The sequence below is a fragment of the Pholis gunnellus genome (assembly GCF_910591455.1).
Source record: "Pholis gunnellus genome assembly, chromosome: 15".
NCBI classification, from domain to species: Eukaryota; Metazoa; Chordata; class Actinopteri; order Perciformes; family Pholidae; genus Pholis; species Pholis gunnellus.
In genome coordinates this window covers 20,424,388-20,444,902 of record NC_136542.1, presented here as the reverse complement: position 1 = coordinate 20,444,902, position 20,515 = coordinate 20,424,388, and the positions used below count along the sequence as shown (strand labels likewise).

At 42.4% G+C, this 20,515-nt stretch overlaps 1 protein-coding gene across 7 annotated transcripts in view; it reads right to left on the bottom strand.

Moving 5' to 3' along the window:
• Positions 1–20,515, bottom strand: part of ralgapa1 (Ral GTPase activating protein catalytic subunit alpha 1) — a 63,497-nt gene that overhangs the window by 23,546 nt on the left and 19,436 nt on the right. For 6 of the 7 annotated variants that reach the window (XM_079175360.1, XM_079175363.1, XM_079175364.1 and 3 more), the window contains 21 exons: positions 20,241–20,405; positions 19,958–20,151; positions 19,761–19,859; positions 19,296–19,451; positions 19,001–19,129; positions 18,727–18,852; positions 17,922–17,980; positions 17,094–17,202; positions 15,657–15,767; positions 15,325–15,393; positions 15,085–15,222; positions 14,137–14,320; positions 12,920–13,038; positions 12,663–12,782; positions 11,219–11,837; positions 10,738–10,853; positions 10,209–10,333; positions 5,964–6,035; positions 5,287–5,410; positions 4,639–4,794; positions 1,405–1,563 (listed from right to left, as the gene is read on the bottom strand). In XM_079175360.1, coding sequence (XP_079031486.1) covers positions 1,405–1,563; positions 4,639–4,794; positions 5,287–5,410; positions 5,964–6,035; positions 10,209–10,333; positions 10,738–10,853; positions 11,219–11,837; positions 12,663–12,782; positions 12,920–13,038; positions 14,137–14,320; positions 15,085–15,222; positions 15,325–15,393; positions 15,657–15,767; positions 17,094–17,202; positions 17,922–17,980; positions 18,727–18,852; positions 19,001–19,129; positions 19,296–19,451; positions 19,761–19,859; positions 19,958–20,151; positions 20,241–20,405 — 3,149 coding nt within the window. The remainder of the gene's footprint in view (positions 1–1,404; positions 1,564–4,638; positions 4,795–5,286; positions 5,411–5,963; positions 6,036–10,208; positions 10,334–10,737; positions 10,854–11,218; positions 11,838–12,662; positions 12,783–12,919; positions 13,039–14,136; positions 14,321–15,084; positions 15,223–15,324; positions 15,394–15,656; positions 15,768–17,093; positions 17,203–17,921; positions 17,981–18,726; positions 18,853–19,000; positions 19,130–19,295; positions 19,452–19,760; positions 19,860–19,957; positions 20,152–20,240; positions 20,406–20,515) is intronic. The other variant, XM_079175365.1, reaches the window with a different exon arrangement.

The window sequence follows — 20,515 nt, the reverse complement described above, 5'->3', positions numbered from 1 at the left end:
TTGTGACTGTAAACTTTTAATTTGGATGACTTGATTGGTCTCTCTACAGTTGTTGCTTCTGTTTATTACACATAGTGGCCCCAATCACTGGCTTTTGATCATCGTGCACTAAGAGTCTACAGCCACGCTAGCAGCTCTGTGAGGCTGTGCCCTGAGCTAAATGCTAATGTTATCATGCTAACATGCTGATGTTTAGCAGTTATAACAGCTGAGGCTGATGGACATGTCATTAGTTTTGTAGGTATGTTAGCATATGCTTCAGTATTGGAGAAATTCAAATTGTGACCTGAATGAAGAATGTAAGTGCATCATCAAAGATGTTCATTAGATGAATGTCTGTCAAGTTTAGGGCTGTAAAACGTTAACCACCGACAACACTTTGACCGGTTATGCATGTCTGTCTATATCTTAATTAATTCCCGTTCACACAGGACGCACCGCTGCGAGCACTGGGAATTGAAGGACAGGGAATTGAAGGACAGGCAATAGAGCATAAGAAATTTGAATTGTAAACATTTTGATTCAGGATCTATGTGTCATTGGCTCCACTGATCGGCCTTTATAGAAACAATCAATCAAACTTTATAGAACAAATATCATTTACCACACAAAACATTCAAATTGGATGGATATAGCTCTTCAGAATGAGCACAATAGTGCGCCAGAGTATAAGGAATGTGCTTCTTGTATTTCATTATGTGTTTTTCTTCTCTTAAGAATTAACCTGTTAGTTACCGGTAAATGGGTGTTAACCAAAACTGACATTCCTATTAAGTCACTATCGCTGAATGAGGTAACACAACAGGGATTGGGCATTTGCAGTATTATTACCTGGATGTCTGCAGGGACATTCCGGGAAAAGGCGACACCGTTTGGATCTCTTTAGGTGAGATCCAAAACCACACCTGCAATTACCGCTCATCGACATAGGTGCCGCCAAAGGGAACGAAACAGAGACCGTCGAGATTGTAACTTTAAAGAATCACCAAATTCTAAAGGAGAGGTGAATGTGTGTACCAAATTCCAAAGAAATCCATAGGACTTAACCTCTGGAGACCATGAATGTTTGTACAAAGTTTCACCAAAAGCCATCTCACAGTTCCAGTAGTGCCATCCATAGAGCCGTGTCACTATGATGGCAAAAATTACACTGATTGGCCATGAGGTAACAACAATTACACATCTCCACAGCTGATATGTGTAGTTGTTACTGATTACCCCAGAGGGAGACTGAATTATCATCCTGGGTTTTAATAAAAGGAATTTAAATGTCTTGCTGTTTCCGAGGCATTTTCACCCAATGACAGAAGGATTCTGGGGAGCACCGAAACACACAAATGCACAAAATATTGACAGCTGGCCGTTTGAGTCCAGTATCGAAATTCTGAACGCTGTTATTTTTACCTCTGGTTTTTTGAGTATGTGAATGGAGTACATGTGGTTCTTCATGGGATAGATGATGATCAGCACGTCTCCAAACTCCGTGGGGATGATCCCTCGCCGGTAGTCTCTGGAATGTTCCGACCAAACAATGTGGACCTCGTCATTACCCAGGTGTCTAAGCTGGAAGATGGAACAGACAAAAGAAATGAATACTAGAAGCAAAATGGAATAAACATCTCACATTTTCATTTTTTCTTGAAGCATAAATAACACAAACATAGTCAATTTCAACCACACACACGCACGGTCTTGGACTATGAGCTAGATAGACAGTATCCATCATAAACCCAAGGCTTTTGATTTTGTGCGTGCTATCGTTGGCCCTGGAGGTGATGGAGCGAGTGTTTGAAGATGGAGAGTGGACATAAAGACCGAGTGAAGCTCAGATAAGATGGAGTATGGGCTGGAAGACGGATGGGATCAAGTCTGATGCTGTGCCATTCTCTGTGTTGTGTGTGCGGGGTTTTACTTTCACTCTGTGGGCTGCAGTCAGGGCTGGTGACAGCTCTGTCATTAACCTTGACGCCTGCCAACACACACACACACACACACACACACACACACACACACACACACACACACACACACACACACACACACACACACACACACACACACACACACACACACACACACACACACACACACACCTGCCGCGCTTGGCTTTGGCGCAGAGACTAAATACATTTATTTTGAAATGTTTATTTGAATAGAATCAGTTACGTATTTTGTCTCCTATCAAGATTTCGGAAAGAACGATTCGGGATCAGTTAACCCCAAAAAGCTGTGCACATTTCATCGGACAGCTTGTCAGCAGAGCTCCAACTAAATCAGGGAAGATACAAAATAAATTTTGGGACGGAAGGTATACGTAGCGTAAGAATAACAATACTGGGATTAAACCATAACATTAACCTCCGACGATGTAGAATAGCGAGACAGTACACAATTCTGAGTGCAAAAGCACTCTGCGCACACGCACAAGCACAGCCAGAAGGTGGACCGCGGCTGTCAGGCAGTTACAATGGTGCCCCAAAAGCGTCGGGGGGATTTCACACTTCACCTACCCGGCAAAACGAACAGATGAAGACAAAGAAGGCAAAAAACTACACAGTCTCTTTCTCACCTGTGCACACCCACAATGCTTACAAATTAAATAAACACAAGTTTGAAGATATAATTAATTAACGGAATGTTTATGTGTAACAAATATTTGTAGAAAATGTGAGCTAATTTATCATTTCCACTGTCACATCACTTCTAATTATGAAAATAATTTCTATTCAGTCATTTTATTATTGGGACTGGTTTAATTTGTATTTCAAAACGGTTTTGGACAGCAGTGAAGTTAGAGCCCTGGTATCAGGATGCACAGCTTTATGAAATGTATTTCTATTTATACATATAAACACACACACACACCTCACCCATAAGCTTGAGGTTGAATCAGAGATGCTCACAATTCATTTTTTGGCAAGTCCAAGTCAAGTGTCAGGTCTTTGAGTCCAAGTCGAGTTACTGTGTGTGCGACTTAAGTCAGACTAGGTCACAAGTTATTCTTCATGATTGGAAGTGAACTGAAGAGCTCCGCCATGAGTTTAGAGTTATGACCTTCAATCAGAAGAACAAGGTGGCACGGTTTAACAAGGCAACGTGGAGTCTTAATGTCTGAGGTGATTCTCTCATCACCATTCCTAAAAGAAATATTTCAACGACGGACATCAGAGTGATGTCATCTCTGACGCCGCAATCAGTTAGTGTAATGCAGCTGTAATCCTTTTAATCATGTTTCAAGCAGATGCGGTATGAGAGGGAGCAGAACACACAGCAAAGAGTGAGAGCTGGACAAACGCCCTGCGATGGACTAAAATCCCACTGCAGTGAGAGAGTGAGTGTGTGTGTGTGTGTGTGTGTGTAAGTGTGTGTGTGTGTGTGTGTGTGTAAGGCAGGAGGATGGCTGATAAATACCTGCCAGTATGGACATGTGTATGTCTATCAGTTTAACCTCTTTTGTGGACACATTCGTCAAACTGTGAGTGCATGCGTTTGTGAGCCTGTGTGTGTGCTCGCTCCCTGTGTGCGTGTGCTTGCTCCCCGTGTGTGTGCGTGCGTGCGTGCGTGCGTGTAAGCGCTTCTGTTTTTCCAACGTTAACACAAATTTATAGTCGTGCGGTCATTTGCGCCGACTGATGTGAATAAAGCCCTTAGCGGATGCGTGTTTGTGTCAAGTTAAACAGGTTTGTGGTGTGTGCGTGTGTGTATGAGAGTATGCGTGTTTGATGGGGCCATCAGCTGATCAGGGAGACGGATGGTGTCGGACCAGGCGCTGATAATCCAATCAGGAGCCTGCAGCGACATGATAGGCCAAGAAGCAGGAAGTATGATCTGATTAAAGGGACATTATGGCCATGTGCAGAGCGCCCCGATGCCTGAGGGTTGACAGGTGTACATGCACGCACACACACACACACACACACACACACACACACACACACACACACACACACACACACACACACACACACACACACACACACACACACACACACACACACACACACACACACACACACACACACACACACACACAAAAGTGCACACAATAAACCTGCCTGCCTAGAAAATGATACGAGCCCACACCACGCACAAACACAGACATGATTGCTACTAAGAATTATTGGAAACATTGGTGTGCGTTCGAAACACTGACATTAACAGATAGAGGTAGGTGTGTGTGTGTGTGTGTGTGCAGCGACCTATGTTCATTTGCAATGCCATTCCAGGCAAATAAAAAGAGATTGGGAAGGAGGAAAAGAAGAAGGCATCAAAAGGGAACGAGTATAGAGGATTTTTTTTCTCCTCCTCTCCTCTCACTGCACATCTCCCCTCATTAAATGCAATTAGAGCAACAACAATAAGTATGCTTATTATTACTAATTATGCCTTCTCTCTCACCGCACAGATACACAGAGAGGGCAACACAGTAGATAATGGGACAGACAGATGAGTGCTTGACAGAGAGAAAGTCTGTTTCCATCCAGCTGTCACGCAGACCAGAGCATTTTGAAAAGTCTAGAGTTTTTTAAATCACCCGGCGACAAGCAGGAAATAAGGTGGCATTCCATTGGCTGGACGGAAGAGAGCGAACAATGGAGACTCTTGCTGTCACCAGTCAGATAGGTGTGTGGGTGTTACCTTCTTGGTGAGGTTGTGGTCCTGGTCGTGGGGCATGCGGGTGGAGACGTGGTAGATGACCTCGGTGGTGGAGGTGGCGTAGTAAGGCGTGGTCTGGCCTGTGCTGCGGTTCCTCTGGAGACCTCCCATGAAGCCACAGTGAGTGGTGAGGTCCACCTGAGGGACAAACAAAGCCATGACAAGCAGGGACATGAAAAACATCTCCCCTTCTAGCCTTTGACTGGAATAGAATAATACATCTGACTAGCTTCAGTTTCCTCTAACTCTTAAACAGTAAATCAAGATAAAAGGCTGACAGATTAAAAAGAAAAAAGCTACAACTGCTTTGCGGAACATTTTGTGTTGAATCCATTTCTACATTTCTTCTTGTGTCAACACACAAACAAAAATAATCTGCCTGCATTGATTTCCGTTTATTTTAACCACCGGACCTACAAAACGGTTTTCTTAGAAATCTTAAATCAGTTAACACTTCACTGATATGATAATGATTCAAGTATTAGTTGCAGATCAGACAATCAGACTCAATGCTAAATATCATTCAGGAGATTTCAAGGACACAATGTAAAAGATATATATTCGCGCAATTTGTATGTATGAGGAAGGCAAACGATGTCTGAACATTTATGAGAGTAAACGTGTTCTTACCTCCCAGCCGAGTCCAGAGACGAAGTCTTCATAAGACTGGCTGCCCGCTGTGTTGGTTAGTATGGAGTGTTTGTCCTCTTGGCCCTCCGCCACATAAAATACTGCTATCTTATGAGTCTCGCGGCTAGAAGAGAGTGAGAGAAAACAATAATGACCGACGCGTCGGCTACTGAAAAACAGATCTCACATTTATTTGAGTGACTTCTACAAGAATATTACGTTACTGAGGTTTGATCGAAGTACTTTCCCCCTTCATGCTTCTGTTTGTTTTTTAGTTTCCCCTCACAGAAAGCAATGAGGGGTCGCGATGTAATGAATCCACTATGGAAGGTGATGCAACTCATGGTTTGCAAAAGGATCAAATGGGGCGTAGCATAACCGCTGATGAATCTCAGAGCTATTAAAAATTTGACCGATCCATTTCCTAAGTCGGATCTAAATTGTTTTCTCTCCCGTGTTTGCCAAGATAATCTTTCTAAGTTACTTTTTTGAGAAAGAAAGTGAGGAAAAAAATATTATATATATATATATATTTTTGTCTAACTTTTGGCAGGTGAAAACATTTTTTTTTTGTAGTAACTAACTACAACCTGAATAGAAAGATCAAAAAGAGGGAGAGAGTGGGGAATGCTGGAAGTGAAAAAAGGTGCTTGACTTTTTTTGTAATATTTTCTCACCACTGCCGTGAGTCCAGGTTCTTCAGCTCTCTCAGTAACTTCTCATTCTTCCTCAACAAATGGAAGTTACTCCTGTAAGACACACATACAGGTTAGGAATAAATATCCAAAGTAACAGTCAAACCTGCCTCTCTGAAGGAAGAGGTGAAGCCTGCACACTTACTCCATGCCACTAAAGTTTAACAATGACAACATTTTGATCCTACTTGGATCTTCATCAGGCCAGAATGCTGGGAAATGGAAACCACACCAGTATTTATACGGCACTCACGCTAACAGGCTGACAGGCTCTATGATGCCGATAAAACATCCACAAACAACTGACCACAAACAATTACAAAAACATAGAAGACAGCAACACTAAAGCCATATTTCTATATATTAAACATATATCTTATTTATCAAACACTGTAGCAATATTTGGAACAACTTTTCTACGGCAGTGACCCGGCTGCTCTGCCGACAGCACGGAGTTTGGCGTTTGGTTTTGTGGAGACGTTTTCACGACAATATAGAATAGATATTAGAGACAATTACGACCCGTTTGACTTTCCAACACTAGCTCTGAGCCGCTTATCATACATCATTAGAACTACCAGTGTAATCAAAGCAAATATCACAACAGAAATACAATCACTTATTTCATCATCATTTGGATTGTGTGTTTTTTAATGCAAATAACCACAATGTACATGACAATAACAAGCTGGTCCGGATGCAGCTCCTGTGCTCTGCTGTCCTGATTTTTGGTGCTCTGTGTGTTTTTCCCACATGTGCTAAACGACGTGGGCATTTGATAAGGTAAATTAAATTTTTTGTGCCTCTCTACCATTAACTGGCTACCACCGCCGTCTCTCTTAATTGGCTGGTTGCTTGTTTTTGTCACCGTTTCCTAGCAAAAAATAAAAAACAACAACAAATCCCGTGCCAACTAAATAAGAGGAGCTGGCAGGACTTCTAGTGAATTCATTCAAAGCCACGTAAAAAGACATGACGTTTCAGCTTTCTGAACATTTTAAAATTAAAAGTAGCTTTGATAGTAAACTACCAAAACATCAGTTCCCAATCACAGAATTTTACCAAAAAAAGAAAAGAAAAGAAGTTCCCTCGTGTCAACTTTCAAGACACTGAAGACTGGTCTGACTCAGTAGATCTCACAGTCACATGATTGTAGAACTTTGCCTACATCAGCATGAGAAGGACTAAAGCTTGAATGGAAGTACATTATAGTTAGTTTGCTTGTTCAACTTTGAAATTTCGAAACCTCCAACATGATACATTTAGAATCGGTCCCCTCCACAGATGCTAACATTCTTTTGTTCCATAATAAATTGAACTGACTACCAGTAGTGATGTTTATTAGTCTAGATAGTTTTGGTATGAGTTGCTCAGTGTTGGAGGTATCAGCCATAGAGATGTCTTTACATGGAACTCTATGGCACTCGGTTTGGGTGCTCAAAAAACAGAAATGTCTCTCTCCAGAACTCATGACTGGGTTACTTAAGATAATCCACACACCTTGTTCATGTAGGAACTATTTTCCTTCTACTGAACTACATCCACCAGCCTCAACACCCTGCAGAAGGAAGCGTATATCTACCCATTGACGAGAGACGAGAGGTAAACCTTTTGTTTCAGCAGTATCGGTAAGCCTTAAGCTATGAACACAAACCTCTCTCGTTCTATTACATTCGAGAGAAGGTCGATTAGAGATTGATAAAAGCACCACAGGTAGGAGGAAAAATCTGAATTTTTCATTTCGGGGTGAACTCTCCCTTTAAGATGTAGCTCTTCAGGCACCATTTCTATTTCTGTAACTAACTCAGACGCCGTTTGACCATCTGCTAAGCACTTCTGTTTGTATACTGGCGCCTCAACTCACACAACATAGATTACTGCGTACAAATATTACTTTGAAAAAAAAGTGAGCAAAGGCAACAGCATCTCATACTGACCACAGCTTGTGTCATCAGCACTTAGGAAAGGCTCGACGTAGGAAAGGACAGGGCCCTATTCTTGAATAGAACAAAAGCCTTTTATGCCAGCAAACAAGTTCAGGGTTCAAAATGTCCCAGCCACCAACCTCTGCATCGCTGATACAAAAACCCAAGACTTGAGCAGGGAGACTCAGAGTGGACTGATAATGACATGTCATTCTTTTCAAAAAAAAGAAAAAGAGTGAAAGAGCAGGAGATAAAGAGAGAGAGAGAGAGAGAGCGAGAGCAATTTGCTCTTTATTAAACTGATACTTGGTAATGGCCTCATTCTCTGCTCTCAAAGACTCCATTTACACCCTGGATTATGGGGAAAAGCATAAAAGGGGATACATGCACGCACGCACACGGGTGACTGTCAGTATCTTAGTGTCCGTGATGTTCCATATGAATACCTGGAGAGACGTAAGTGGTAAATAACCGATGATTAGACAATCTCCTCTTATTTTTCTCATCCGTCTATCCATTTCCCCGCCCAACATCCAAGCTTCTTTAGCCTCCTTATTTTCTCATTCTCTTCCGTATTCTGGCTTTTTTTTCCTTTCATTTTTTAAATATTTTCGCTCTTCATCTACCTTTATTCACCCTGTTTTCTGATTTACCACTTCTCCCACCATCATTCCCTTCTTCAACTACTGTCTTTTATTCTAACTCCAAATGGGTTGAGTTTGATCAATAGAGTACTATACTCATTATCACACTCTCTTCCACACACAAAAACACACACACACGCAGTGTGTTAAGAAGTCCATTGTGCAGGCTGAATGCAGACGGTGCAATTCCCTGGATGAAGTATAAAGAGCGATGAGGGTCCATTAGCCGGCCAGATACATTTAAAGTGATACCTTGACATTATGTATTTTTGCCCAGAGTCATTGAGAAGATGAAATGGTGTGCCATGTGAGTGGGAAAACGCGGTGTCTAATTAGCACAGAACACTTTTTTTGAAAGTGACATTTTTGTGTCATTTGCATTCAAAGGGCATGTGGTTTGTTCTGGAGGAGACAAACAATTCTAAAAGACTTCACACACACATGTATTAAAGCAACCTGAAAAACAGCCTCTTAGTAGAAAACCTTTTCTCTTTCCTTCTTATACAAATGTGTCTTTTCACTTTTATTAGTCTTAGTTTAAAGGTACTATGTGAAACCTTCTGAAAAGCGGGGTTATTAATGACACCGGTGGCTGTTAGCAGTCAGCACCCTGTTTCTCACTAGCGAGCATCGGCCAAAACAGTGGCCTGATTACAATCAAGTAGTATATTATTTACAATAGCTTTTCTATCTGAAATGTTCCTACATTTTATTGAATTATTTATTTTGGACCGGCACTTACTTCTTGCCATTTACAAAATTACTTTATCAGCTAACGTTGCAACGCAACCAACGCCATATCCCTACAGCGTAGCTAAGGTACAGCTAGCTAGTTGGCCGCCCCTAACTTGCATCGCTATTGGCTGGGAGAGAGCAATCGTTGGTTAGACACCTTTAATTTGTAAAGGGAATTGGCAAACTACTCAACTAACATATCCACTCAGATTGTATTTTGCTAACCATAACATTAGCGAGCAAGCAAGCTAAGGTTAGCCAGCTAGCTGTAATTTAGCTAGGCTGCATGGATCTGGCGTTGGTTGCTTCGTACCGTTAGCTGACAAAGTAACTAACTCAGCTAGCCGGATCAGCCCAGAGAGTGGATGAAGAAGCTGATGTTTTTTCCACTCAAGACAGTATTTCGCCACATTAGCTACACACTGTAGGGGAGCTGAAGAGAGGCAAGGCACTCAGGAGTGCATGTAAACGTCAAAGACCGTCCAGAGTTAAAGGCAACCAAAAAAGTCGGGAAGAGGTCTCATTTTACAAGTTATCAATACGAGGTGGTTAATACACGTATACCGTATACTCTTACAAATAGTACCTTTAATCATAGTTTTTCCTGCAGAGTTTTGTGCAATATGCAAGCAGTGTAGTCTAATAATAAAGTAGATTATTATCTCCATAAAAGTAAGCATGAAAAAAGAAAAAAAATGCCAATTTACGGATGTCCTCATGAAGATAAAGAAGAAATATCTGAACTTGGTTCATTATGCAGTTTCCCACAAACTAAATGAAACAAATGTGGTGAATGCTTCTGTTCAGTTGTATTTCACGACACAAAGTGATACTTATATTGTTGCATTAATGTTAATGTTTTTCAAAACATAAAAGCCCACTTTGTTGTGGCTTCTAGCGTCAGTATGTCTGTCTGGTCTCACCTCTTCTCCCAGGAGTTGAGCCCCAGTATGTTGATCAGTAGTCTGCAGTAGTAGAAGGCTGACTGCGGTGTCTCGGTCTCTGGTTCAGTCTGCTGCACTGCCTTCATGTTCAGGTCCTCACCTCTCTGAAACATTGAACAACTCAGTTTCACGCAAAAATAAATTAACAATATCATAGAAACTAAACAGAAAGAGAGATGGTGTGAGAGCCATGACTAAGAAAATGATCACACTTAGATTAAATCATTTTTTCTTTCTGCCGATATGAACAAATCAAATCATGATCAGAATAGAGAAACCAACATCAGAAACTTTTTTTGTTACTTTTCAAAATATCACAACCTTTTTCTTGATAATAGCTTCGGATTTATTGCAAAGCAGTTTTCGTCAAACTATACTACGGATAGTGCTGCACTTATGGGCCACCACTATTTGAGTATCCACCTCATCAGGACATGCTGGGAGCTACAGATTCAGAGATTCAAAAGGCAAAACTCATTTTATTCATGAGAGTACGGACACAACGTACATGAAAAACAAACTCTCTTTCGGCAGCGCTCTGCTTCAGGATGGCATTGATCACGTCGTTCTCCTGCTTTTCTGACACGCAGGCCGGAGGAGGGGCCGGGATGTTGAGCGGCATACCTGAGGGGACCAATCAGGAGACAAACTTAGCTGTGGTGTTGTCAGAATTCCTGTATTAGGTCTTTAGGACAACAGTTAGGCCAATGTGTAACAGGACCTTGGTTAGTGAGTGTCTGTTTTTACAGTACAAATTGAAGAATGGCAAAAAGTTCACTGAAACTCAATGAGTTGCTGCCAACATAGTGTTCAATTTAAAAAATCATCCTAAGATACAGTAGAAGCAAAAAAAGATTGACAGCTTACTTTCAAACATATTGGTACTGGCTTTCAAAGAGACATGAAAACTCCTTCATGTGTGTTTGAACAATATGTGTTTTATAAACTGTATTGTAGATTGAACCACCATTATGACGCGCATACAATACCTGCTCTCTGCAGACACTCAGGACTCGAGTACCCCAGGTACTGCAGCATTTCATCCAGCGAGTCGTCTCCCTCCCTTAGTGAATCCCACGACGGCACCGCCTCCCGACACACGCGTTTAGCCAATGGCGGAGCCAGAAGCGGCTCCAAGCCCGACTCCCCTCGATCCGTCTCCCCATCCATCCTAGGCTCTATCCTCTCCTCCCCCCGCTCCTCCTCCTCTCCCATCCCCTCCTCTGTGACTGTCCTCTCCTCCTCTACTTCCTCCTCCCCCTCTCCTTGAAACCCTTGCCTTTCACCCTCCGTCCCTCTCCCCGCGTCCTCTGCCTCGCTCTCCTCCCGCCCCTCCTCTTCACTGTCTGCCCTCTTTACTCCGTCCATTGTTTTCAGTGGATCTGCTGGCGGGGTGCGTAAGTGAAGACTCGCGCCGTGAGGCGACTGTGTGCGGGACATGAATGTGTTCGTCGGGCTGTTTGGGGAACACGGCGGAGGACCGTAGAGAACGGCAGAGTCCCAGGAGTGTTTTCCGGCGACATCTCGGATGATGACGCGAACGCAAGCGGGAGCAGAGGACAAACCGGCTGTCATTCCGCCTCCTGGTACACCAGACTCTGATCGGATCTGGGAAATGGAGGAGGACAAGGGACGGTGGTTAAACACTCAATGTGCTAAATATCATTCTGATGCCGAGAACCACATTTTCACATAATCCACATCAAACCTTCTTAAATACATTTTATTCACTCACTTTGCTTCCTTTTAGCTACAGCTTCTCCTTTGCAACTTGTAGAACTGTTATAAAGAAAGCTAGTAGATGACAATCCATCTTAACATCAGCAGCAAACTTCAGGGAAAAGCAATTGTGCTTCGTATTAAATATTGAAATGAATTATATCTCAAGCTGCGCTGCAAAGCATCAAAAACTATTGTATTATGTTTTACTACTTAATAACACCATTGCATGTTAACATGCTTACAGTTATTACCATGTCAGATACTAGTAATCAGTAAAAGAAAAGAGAAGTGTAGTTTAGTGGGATTTTCAATGTCATGGATGAATATTTAGCGGATTTCAACAATGTGGAAGAGGCCCAACTCCCTCGTGAGATTTCAGAATGAGACTTCTTCTTGAGCTCGACATGGTTTGATTCAACAACAAACAGAAAGCGAAAGGTAAATTATTTCTCTGAGATCAATTTCTCTTTTTCCATAATGTTGCCATCTATTATAACAAGTGGCAAAAAGAAGCACTTTGACCAGGGTCCCAAGTTAGCCTTAAAGATGAGAAACAAGAAACTAGGTCCTTCAGGTTAGAGATCCGTTGGTCTTCATCAGTCATGATTATAAACATTATAAACTGGGCAGAAAAAGTCATATCGTGTGACAGTGATAGTACATAGAAAGCGTCAACTTTTGTCGGGGATACTTTCTTTCAACTGAGGTTACCTGGTACACGGAGAGCAGTGTGGAGCCGTTCAGGACTAGAAACTGTAGGTTTGGTGAATGGAAAAGCTCCGGTCCAAGATCTGCACTCTCACAGAAAGGGTTGTCTTGGTTTTCACACACCTACAAAACATGCAAAGATCTAAATGAAAGTATTGAAAACTATTTGTATTCCCCTTAAGACAAAAAACAAGTAAACATCACCAAATGTAGTACAGCATATACTGCCATTATTACCACCAAACAGCCAGTAACAGTACCTGACTAGACAGAGTAGCAGGCCCTCCGGACATTGGATAGTGTCCTAGATGGTTGACCAAGTGTGTGATGACTGTTCTGGCTGCGATGGAAACCAGGCCCTGCTGAATGCGGCTACGGACTGCAGAGAGAGAAGGAAAACACAGACAGAACACATACAGTATATTACTCACAAGGTTATAGCTAAGAAGAATACTGTTAGGGTGATTAGGGTATCAGGATATTAAAAGTTCACGGTTCATTTCTAAATGTTTTTGTTTAGTGGGCTAAAAGATGCTCGGACATTCAGATCTTCAGGATCCAAGTTGCAACTAAACTTCAAACTAAACTTGCAAAAACTAGGAAGAGGTCCAAACACACGTTCCGGCTTGTACATAGTTTGCCCCATGCTGAGCAGAAGCCAATGCCATCACACACTGTGCTGCCAGCAGATCCTGGCTAATCAACATCATTACACACACACTGTGCCACACACACACACACACACTGTGACACACACACACACACACACACTTTCCAAGAGCTCCTTATTGACGGGGCTGTGTGTAGAGTACAGATATGTATTGACTAGACATTCTCGACAACTCCCGAAGCCTCAGGCAAGCTCGGAAAGAGGGAGGGGGGAAAAAAGGAAGGAAAAACAACAAAAAAAAGAAAAGAAAAATGACCGGTAAAGAAAAGAAATATGTAGAACAGAAGTGAACAGAATATTAGCAGAGAGTAATGTTAAAAGTGAAATAGATGAAAGGAAGTGAAGCAGCGAAGACAAGAAGATACAAATAAAGAGATGAGCGAAAAGAAGAGAAGCATGGTCTATCACTGTGCTCCAGTCATTAGACTAGACACTGTGTCCTGGTGGGCCACAGCAGGGGACGATACACACTCTCACACGGATGCAGACAGGTGCACACACACGCACACACGCACATGCGCACACACACCATCTCTAGTGATTGGCAGTGGTTTGGTGGACGGCTCTGGGTCACTGCGTGTCTGTCAGTGCTACCACTTTGCATGCATAGAAGAATTACGGAATAGATATAGATATGTACTGGGGGCGGCCTTGTATTTCTGTAATATATTTCTGACCACGTGAATGGTAAAATTACATATTCACACGCTCAGACTCGTCTCTTGAAAATCACTAAATATACGGAATTGTCACAGAAGACGGGCCTGGAAGTGCTGGGCAGCGTGCGCCTGCTGTTAGATGAATTACCTTCAGTGACAGGCTGCAGTTTGCTGGAGCGCTCGGAGTCCGGGCTGTGCAGCGGTTCTGGCTCTCGGAGGCTCTCCAGCGGCAGGAACGGGTCGTAGTCAGGACTCAGCAGGTCCGACAGCTGCAGCGGGTAATACTTGGGACTGTTGAAAGACTGAGCTCCGTACACACAACCATGTAATACCTGGACAATTTGAAAAGAAAAGGGGATTTCAGATCCGCCTCCTTTACAGCCCACGTTCAGCTTAACTGGACTGATGCTTGTACTTTATGGTAAAAACTTTTCAATTTAAGATGTTTTGGGGAAAGGTACAGTTTGGATTTTTTTTAAGTGGGGTTGTATGAGGTAATTATCCATAGTCGTGTCTTACCTACAGTGGATGGATGTTTGTATAAACAGACGGGAGTAGCAGAACACAGAACATTTTTTAGACAGCTAAAAAAAAATCGATATCAGTGTACGATATATTTTGTATATTTCCAACGCTTTACCTTGCTGTCATACAGCCATTTCCGATGGGTAACTGAAGCTGTTATATCCATCTATGCTCTCTTCAAAGCCACAAGAATCCTTTGACAGAAACAGTAGTTTTACCAAACAGAACCCTGGAGTTGCTGATCTACCACTGCCTTGATTGGTTAGTTAGTTAGTGTTATTGTGTGACTTTAGTGTTTTAAAGGGTTACGTTGGATTCACAAGTTTTTTTTGTGCCTTTGAAGAGAGCAGAGATGGATACAACAGCTTCAGTTCCAGTAAGTAAAGTAGTGAAAATATTCCAAATGTAGCGTACACTTAAACTGATATTGATTTTCTTTAGGTGGGTCTAATGTCGAACTATTCCTTTAAGTGAATGCTGACCAGCCACTGCTGAATAAACGTTACTCATGTGTGTGTGTGTGTGTGTGTGTGTGTTTGTTAAGGGCTTTGTCATAAACACACATGCACACCTTATAAATACAGCTGAGCAGAGTCTTGGTCGGCTGATCTTTCTCTGGAGGGCTCTGTGTTTGAACGGGTTGAAGAAGAGTCTTTGGAGGCAGAGCCATCACCCAGTCCAACAGACACAACAGCAGGGACACCACCAACTGCGACGCACACACAGGCACACGCGGGTATAAAGTTACTCTCGAAGCAAAATGAGTAATATCGTGAGCGTTTGAGAGAATTTGCGTGTGTGTGTGTGTTACCCTCTTATCCAGTTCATGAGGGGAAGTCTCGGTATTAGGCAGCAAGTGTGTGATGGTGGCAATCAAAATCTAATCAGAATAAAGTAAGACAAAATGATTGTTGATTATGTTAAAAATGTTACTACTACTGCTGTTACTATTTGTAAAAAATGAAAAACAGATAACCACAATAGAGCAGTGAGAACTAAAGCAGCAACATTTAGAGAATGATTTGGTGGATCTAAATAAGTGCCTTACTCAATATACTCAATATCATATAAATAATATAAATAATAAATGTATTGGAAATATTCCAATAATTGTTCAGAATTGCACAGAAGTTCATGCCTCACCTCTACGATCTTCTTCGGAGTGTCGGGGGGGAATTTCTGAAGATGATCCACATGACTGATCAGGAGGTGAAGGATGTCCGACGCCACCAGCGCTACATTCTTATTGGGGTACTGGTACACAATAAAGTATTTGTGTTAATTAATAGGTTCTGTGAGTGCATTGATTAATAGCCAACATTTAAAAAAATAAATACATCAACAGTTGCAGTTTATCAAACAGATATTTTAGTGTTAAAAAGATCTTCTTCATCTTAAATGGGGAAATGTTAAACGCTAGGGAAGAGAGTATACCCATGAATTCTGCAGTCATTTCAGTAAATCTGTGACACTCCAATGACTGATTTGACAGTATGAGGCATATTTGATGATGAATATGTTTTCTTGTAACTGTTGTTTTATGTTAAATATTCATTAAAGCACATCAGTTGTGCTCTGATGAGGATAAAATGCTTTTAGATAGGAGGAGGGGCGGGTATTGGGATGAGGAGGACAACAGGAAAAAGTGGCTCTTCATGGAAATATGACAATCCCTAAAGCTTTGTGTGTGTGTGTGTGTGCACGTGTGCGTGTGTGTGAGGGATTGTATGTGTGTGAATATCACAGGGGCCCATTTCTGAGGATACTGGCTGCTGGTATGAAGGCAAGAGATGCAAGTGGACAAGATGTGTGTGTATATATGTGTGATAATGTGTGTGTGTGTGTGAGACACAGCTTGCAGCATTCCCCCTGGATTAGTCTCCTATCTGAAGGAAAACCAAACATATTGTCTGTCCAGGGTTTGCTCCCAGGAGTAAGTGAGTGTGTGTGTGTTACTGTAATGTGTTAGCAGGCCATTGGCTGCCGATACACAAGCTAGGGATTCCAAGGTGGGAAAATATGTGTGTGTGTGTGTGTGTGTGTGTGTGTGTGTGTGTGTATATATATATATATATGTCCATCCAGAGCTGCTTGGCTATAGATGAGACAGTAAATGTTGGACGGTATTATTCGGATCCACAGACCTCCCAGTCTAGTGGCCTGAAACAGACAATACCGACTGAGGCAATTTCCACAACACTAACAATCATCTCCAACAATGTTTTTCCATCACACTTTGGCTCCATGCAGCCCGCCATGTCAGGGTAACGGCCCAACACTAAACAAATTCAGCTCTCATTGTGTGATATCACACTCCATATAAATATGCAAAAAAATATTGTGGATTACATAGAAGAAGAAGAAAACTCTTGCTGTGACAATATCCAAATGGAAACTACTACTTTAAACCTACTGGAATATATTAAACTATGGGTAATTAAGTTATTTCCCTTATGGGATTAATGTGTTCTTTTAAGGCCTCATCACATATCCAGACAGAGGAGATACAGATGCTAACGCACTAAAGTGTTGTGTAGATCAGTGTAGCACCAACTAAAGCAGCACAGAGGTGTCACTGACCTTCAGAGTAACACAGATGACGTTGAGAGCCTCTTTGATCTGCGGATGTTGAGTCCCGTGAGCCAACTCCTCACACATCCAGATACCCAGACTGCACAGAGCCACGCACCTAACAGAACAGATTCAGCGTGAGCAGCTGTTATACACAAGCAGACACACATACAGTCGTGATCCACACAACGTCTGTGTGTTGGACAAGCACACACTTCTCTCATGTATTCATTAACAGGAAAATAGAACCACATTGGCAACACAAATAGGTGCAACCAGATGTTCTGCTGCTACAATAACACAACTGACAGGCAATTCGCTAATTGCTTAAATAAGTTAATTAATTGACTCTGGTGGAGGTAATGAATCATTTTTAAATATATTGAGCATCAAACTCTTCTCATGCATCAATTCATGGTGGGAATATATTTCTTATATTTCTGTAAATGAAAAACACAAAATTCATTGAATACAATGCAGTAATGCTCTCAGGCATTGTGTATTGCTTTAAATATATGTTACCCCATTGATGTACTTTTTTTAATGTTATCTCTGCTGAGTCAACACACACATATAGGCAAGATTTTGTCTTCTGTCCTCTTCCCTTGTTCGGGGATGTAACCTGTATTGATGATGTCAATTATACATTAATTAATTTATAACATTATTTATTTATCTCTGCTTGTTTTCTAAACTTTCTGCACATTGAAAACATTCCCCGCATATCTGTGTTCAATGAGAAGTCGAGAAAAAAGTCGTAAAGTTACGACAATTGGTGTAACTGAATGAGAATAAAGTCACAATATGTTTAAAAATGTCAAAAGTGGGACAGCTTACCTCGCAGGAGCAGAGGGTTCGTCCCTGGCAGAGCTCAGGATGGTTTTGATAATATGCTCCTAAAAACCAAAGCATCCAGACAAACACAGTTAATGAGCCCCACACAATACAAGGCATTAGTTATCTACATACTGGATCAGTATGTGCACACACACACACACACACACACACACACACACACACACACACACACACACACACACACACACACACACACACACACACACACACACACACACACACACACACACACACACACACACACACACACGTCCCTCTGGTCACCGTTAATGGCCGCTTAGTGATTCAAAACAAGTTTCTGTCTTGTAAAGAACCAGTGAGCGGGCCTGAGGTGCTGCCACGCATGGCATTAGCACTTTACACGGCGGCGGTGGCAACAACAACAAAAACAACAACACTCCCATTATAGCTCTGGACTGTTACAAGAATGGCTAATGAGACATTAACCTATTAGTCTGGTTCTGGTGCATTACAAGGTTTGGACTGACCTGGATGACACACAAAGTAGAGTTTTGTTTAAATGTTTGACCCAATGATTTGGTGGACGTCAATTTTAAAGAATGCTGACATGTTTGAAGTCAGCCAGAGCAGTCTGTCTGTGACAGAGATGACAGGTGTATGATGCTCTTCTCTACATTAAGAACTATAATAGACTATTTTTTTGTCTAAAAACTTTTTTTGTATTATCCGTCTCTTCCCCCTATTCTACTGTGGTTTCCCATCATGATATTGCCCAAGCACAGAGGCATGACGACTTGTCTCAGCCATTATTGCATCCATCTACCTTGACATCAGGGAACTTGGTGAGCACCACGTCGGCTGTGGTGGGATGAAGGGCTGGAAGCTCCTCATACAAGTTGGGAAAGCACACCAGAGATCCCAGCAGGATCTGGGCCTCCACTCTTGGAGCCTATGACAGGAGGAGGAAAAATGAAAGAAGAGATAAAGACAAAGGAAATTCGAAAGAGAATTTTTTTTAAATGGCACATGTCAGCTTGTACTCTTCAGGTGTCTCACAGTAATTTTGAAACAACACTGCTGAAGAGTGCGTTTCTTACGTTGAGTGATGAGCAGGCGGTGACTCTCGAAGCCGCGATGATGAAGTCCAGGATCAGCATGGTGGCTCCGGGGAGACCGATACTGAAGAACCTGGGACTGCAGTGTTTTATGATGGTGTTCACAATGTCCTGTAGAAACCACAAACACACGCCCAGAGCTATAGCAGTCGCTCAGCCTGCGCACATTTGCAAAACGTCCACGTTCCATCCTTTAATCTGAAGCAGTACAAACTTAAAACATCGCTCTACTTTAAATATGTTTGTCGCCTACAAAGCGCGTGCGCACACAGTCTACCTGGTCTTGGTGCAGCAGTCCTTGGTGCATGATGTTGTAGAAGTGCGTGAGAAAGTCAGAGTTTGGGGAGACATCTTGGCGTCTCTTCATGATCCTGCAGATCAGCTTGTAGGCGTGAAGCTTCCCCTGCTTGTAACGCTCCGTCAGCATGGTGGCCTGGAGGAAAACACGCACGTGTGTACATATAAGAATACATTTACATATGCGAGTAGGTTGAGGTGTTAGCTGGTTAGTTTGTGGAGGAATCCCCTTCTCTGTGCGGGATATATGTTTTCTTTTTTTGCAAACAAATGCATTTTGATTTCAGTTTATTCAATCAAATATTAAATTCAATCAAAGCATGGCAATTCCTAAATACGAGGAATGTGATAGTCTTAGCTACAGATAGTTCTTATTCTCATGTTTAACTAGATCTCAATGTCAAGAATATCAGAGGTCCTGTAGTGATCTCTCAGTCACACCTACCTTAAAGAGCCACGGGGTGAGGATTCTCAGAGGTGGGATCAGAACAGGGGGCGGGGGAGACGACTGGTTGTCCAGAGAAATGCCCAAATTATCTCTTATCTGGAAAGAAAAAGTTTAGCTTTCACACAAAACCCCCACAATCTTTATAGAAAGTCTCACCGTTTGTAAATGTAATAATTGCTTGTGCCAGCACACACCTTGGCCAGGTTTTGCCACAGTTCGCACAGATAGTCAAAGACCTGCGCATGGATCTCAGGGTCTTTGATGCTATTGACGTCCCCCAGGATGCCCAGCATCCTCCGCCACATTACCGTGGCAACATCAGCGTGCCATCCAGTTAGAGAGCCACCCGCCATGACGCTGCAGTCCTCGCTGGGGAACTCGCTGGTTTCTAGAATCAAATCAATGAATCGATCAGTTACTCATGCTCAGTACAAGACAACATAGAAGTACATGTTTGAGAATGTGCATGAGGGTTACCCAGGTCATCTGGAGTCTGCAGCACAGAGTTGTGGAGCTTGTGGTCCAGCTGTAGGTGTGAGTGGGAGTGTGTGTGATCCGGGTGCTCTGCTGTCAGTGTGGCGGGGGAGGGCGTCTGGGAGCGAGAGCCCCCAAGGGAGTGCATGGGAGACGCACTCTCAGAACCTGGACAGAGGCATGCACAACAAGGAGAGAAAAAAAAAACGTTTCGTCATCGAGTGGTCGAGAAGCCTGGATTCTTGGGCCAAAATCGTAAAGCTGCTTGTTGATCCAAT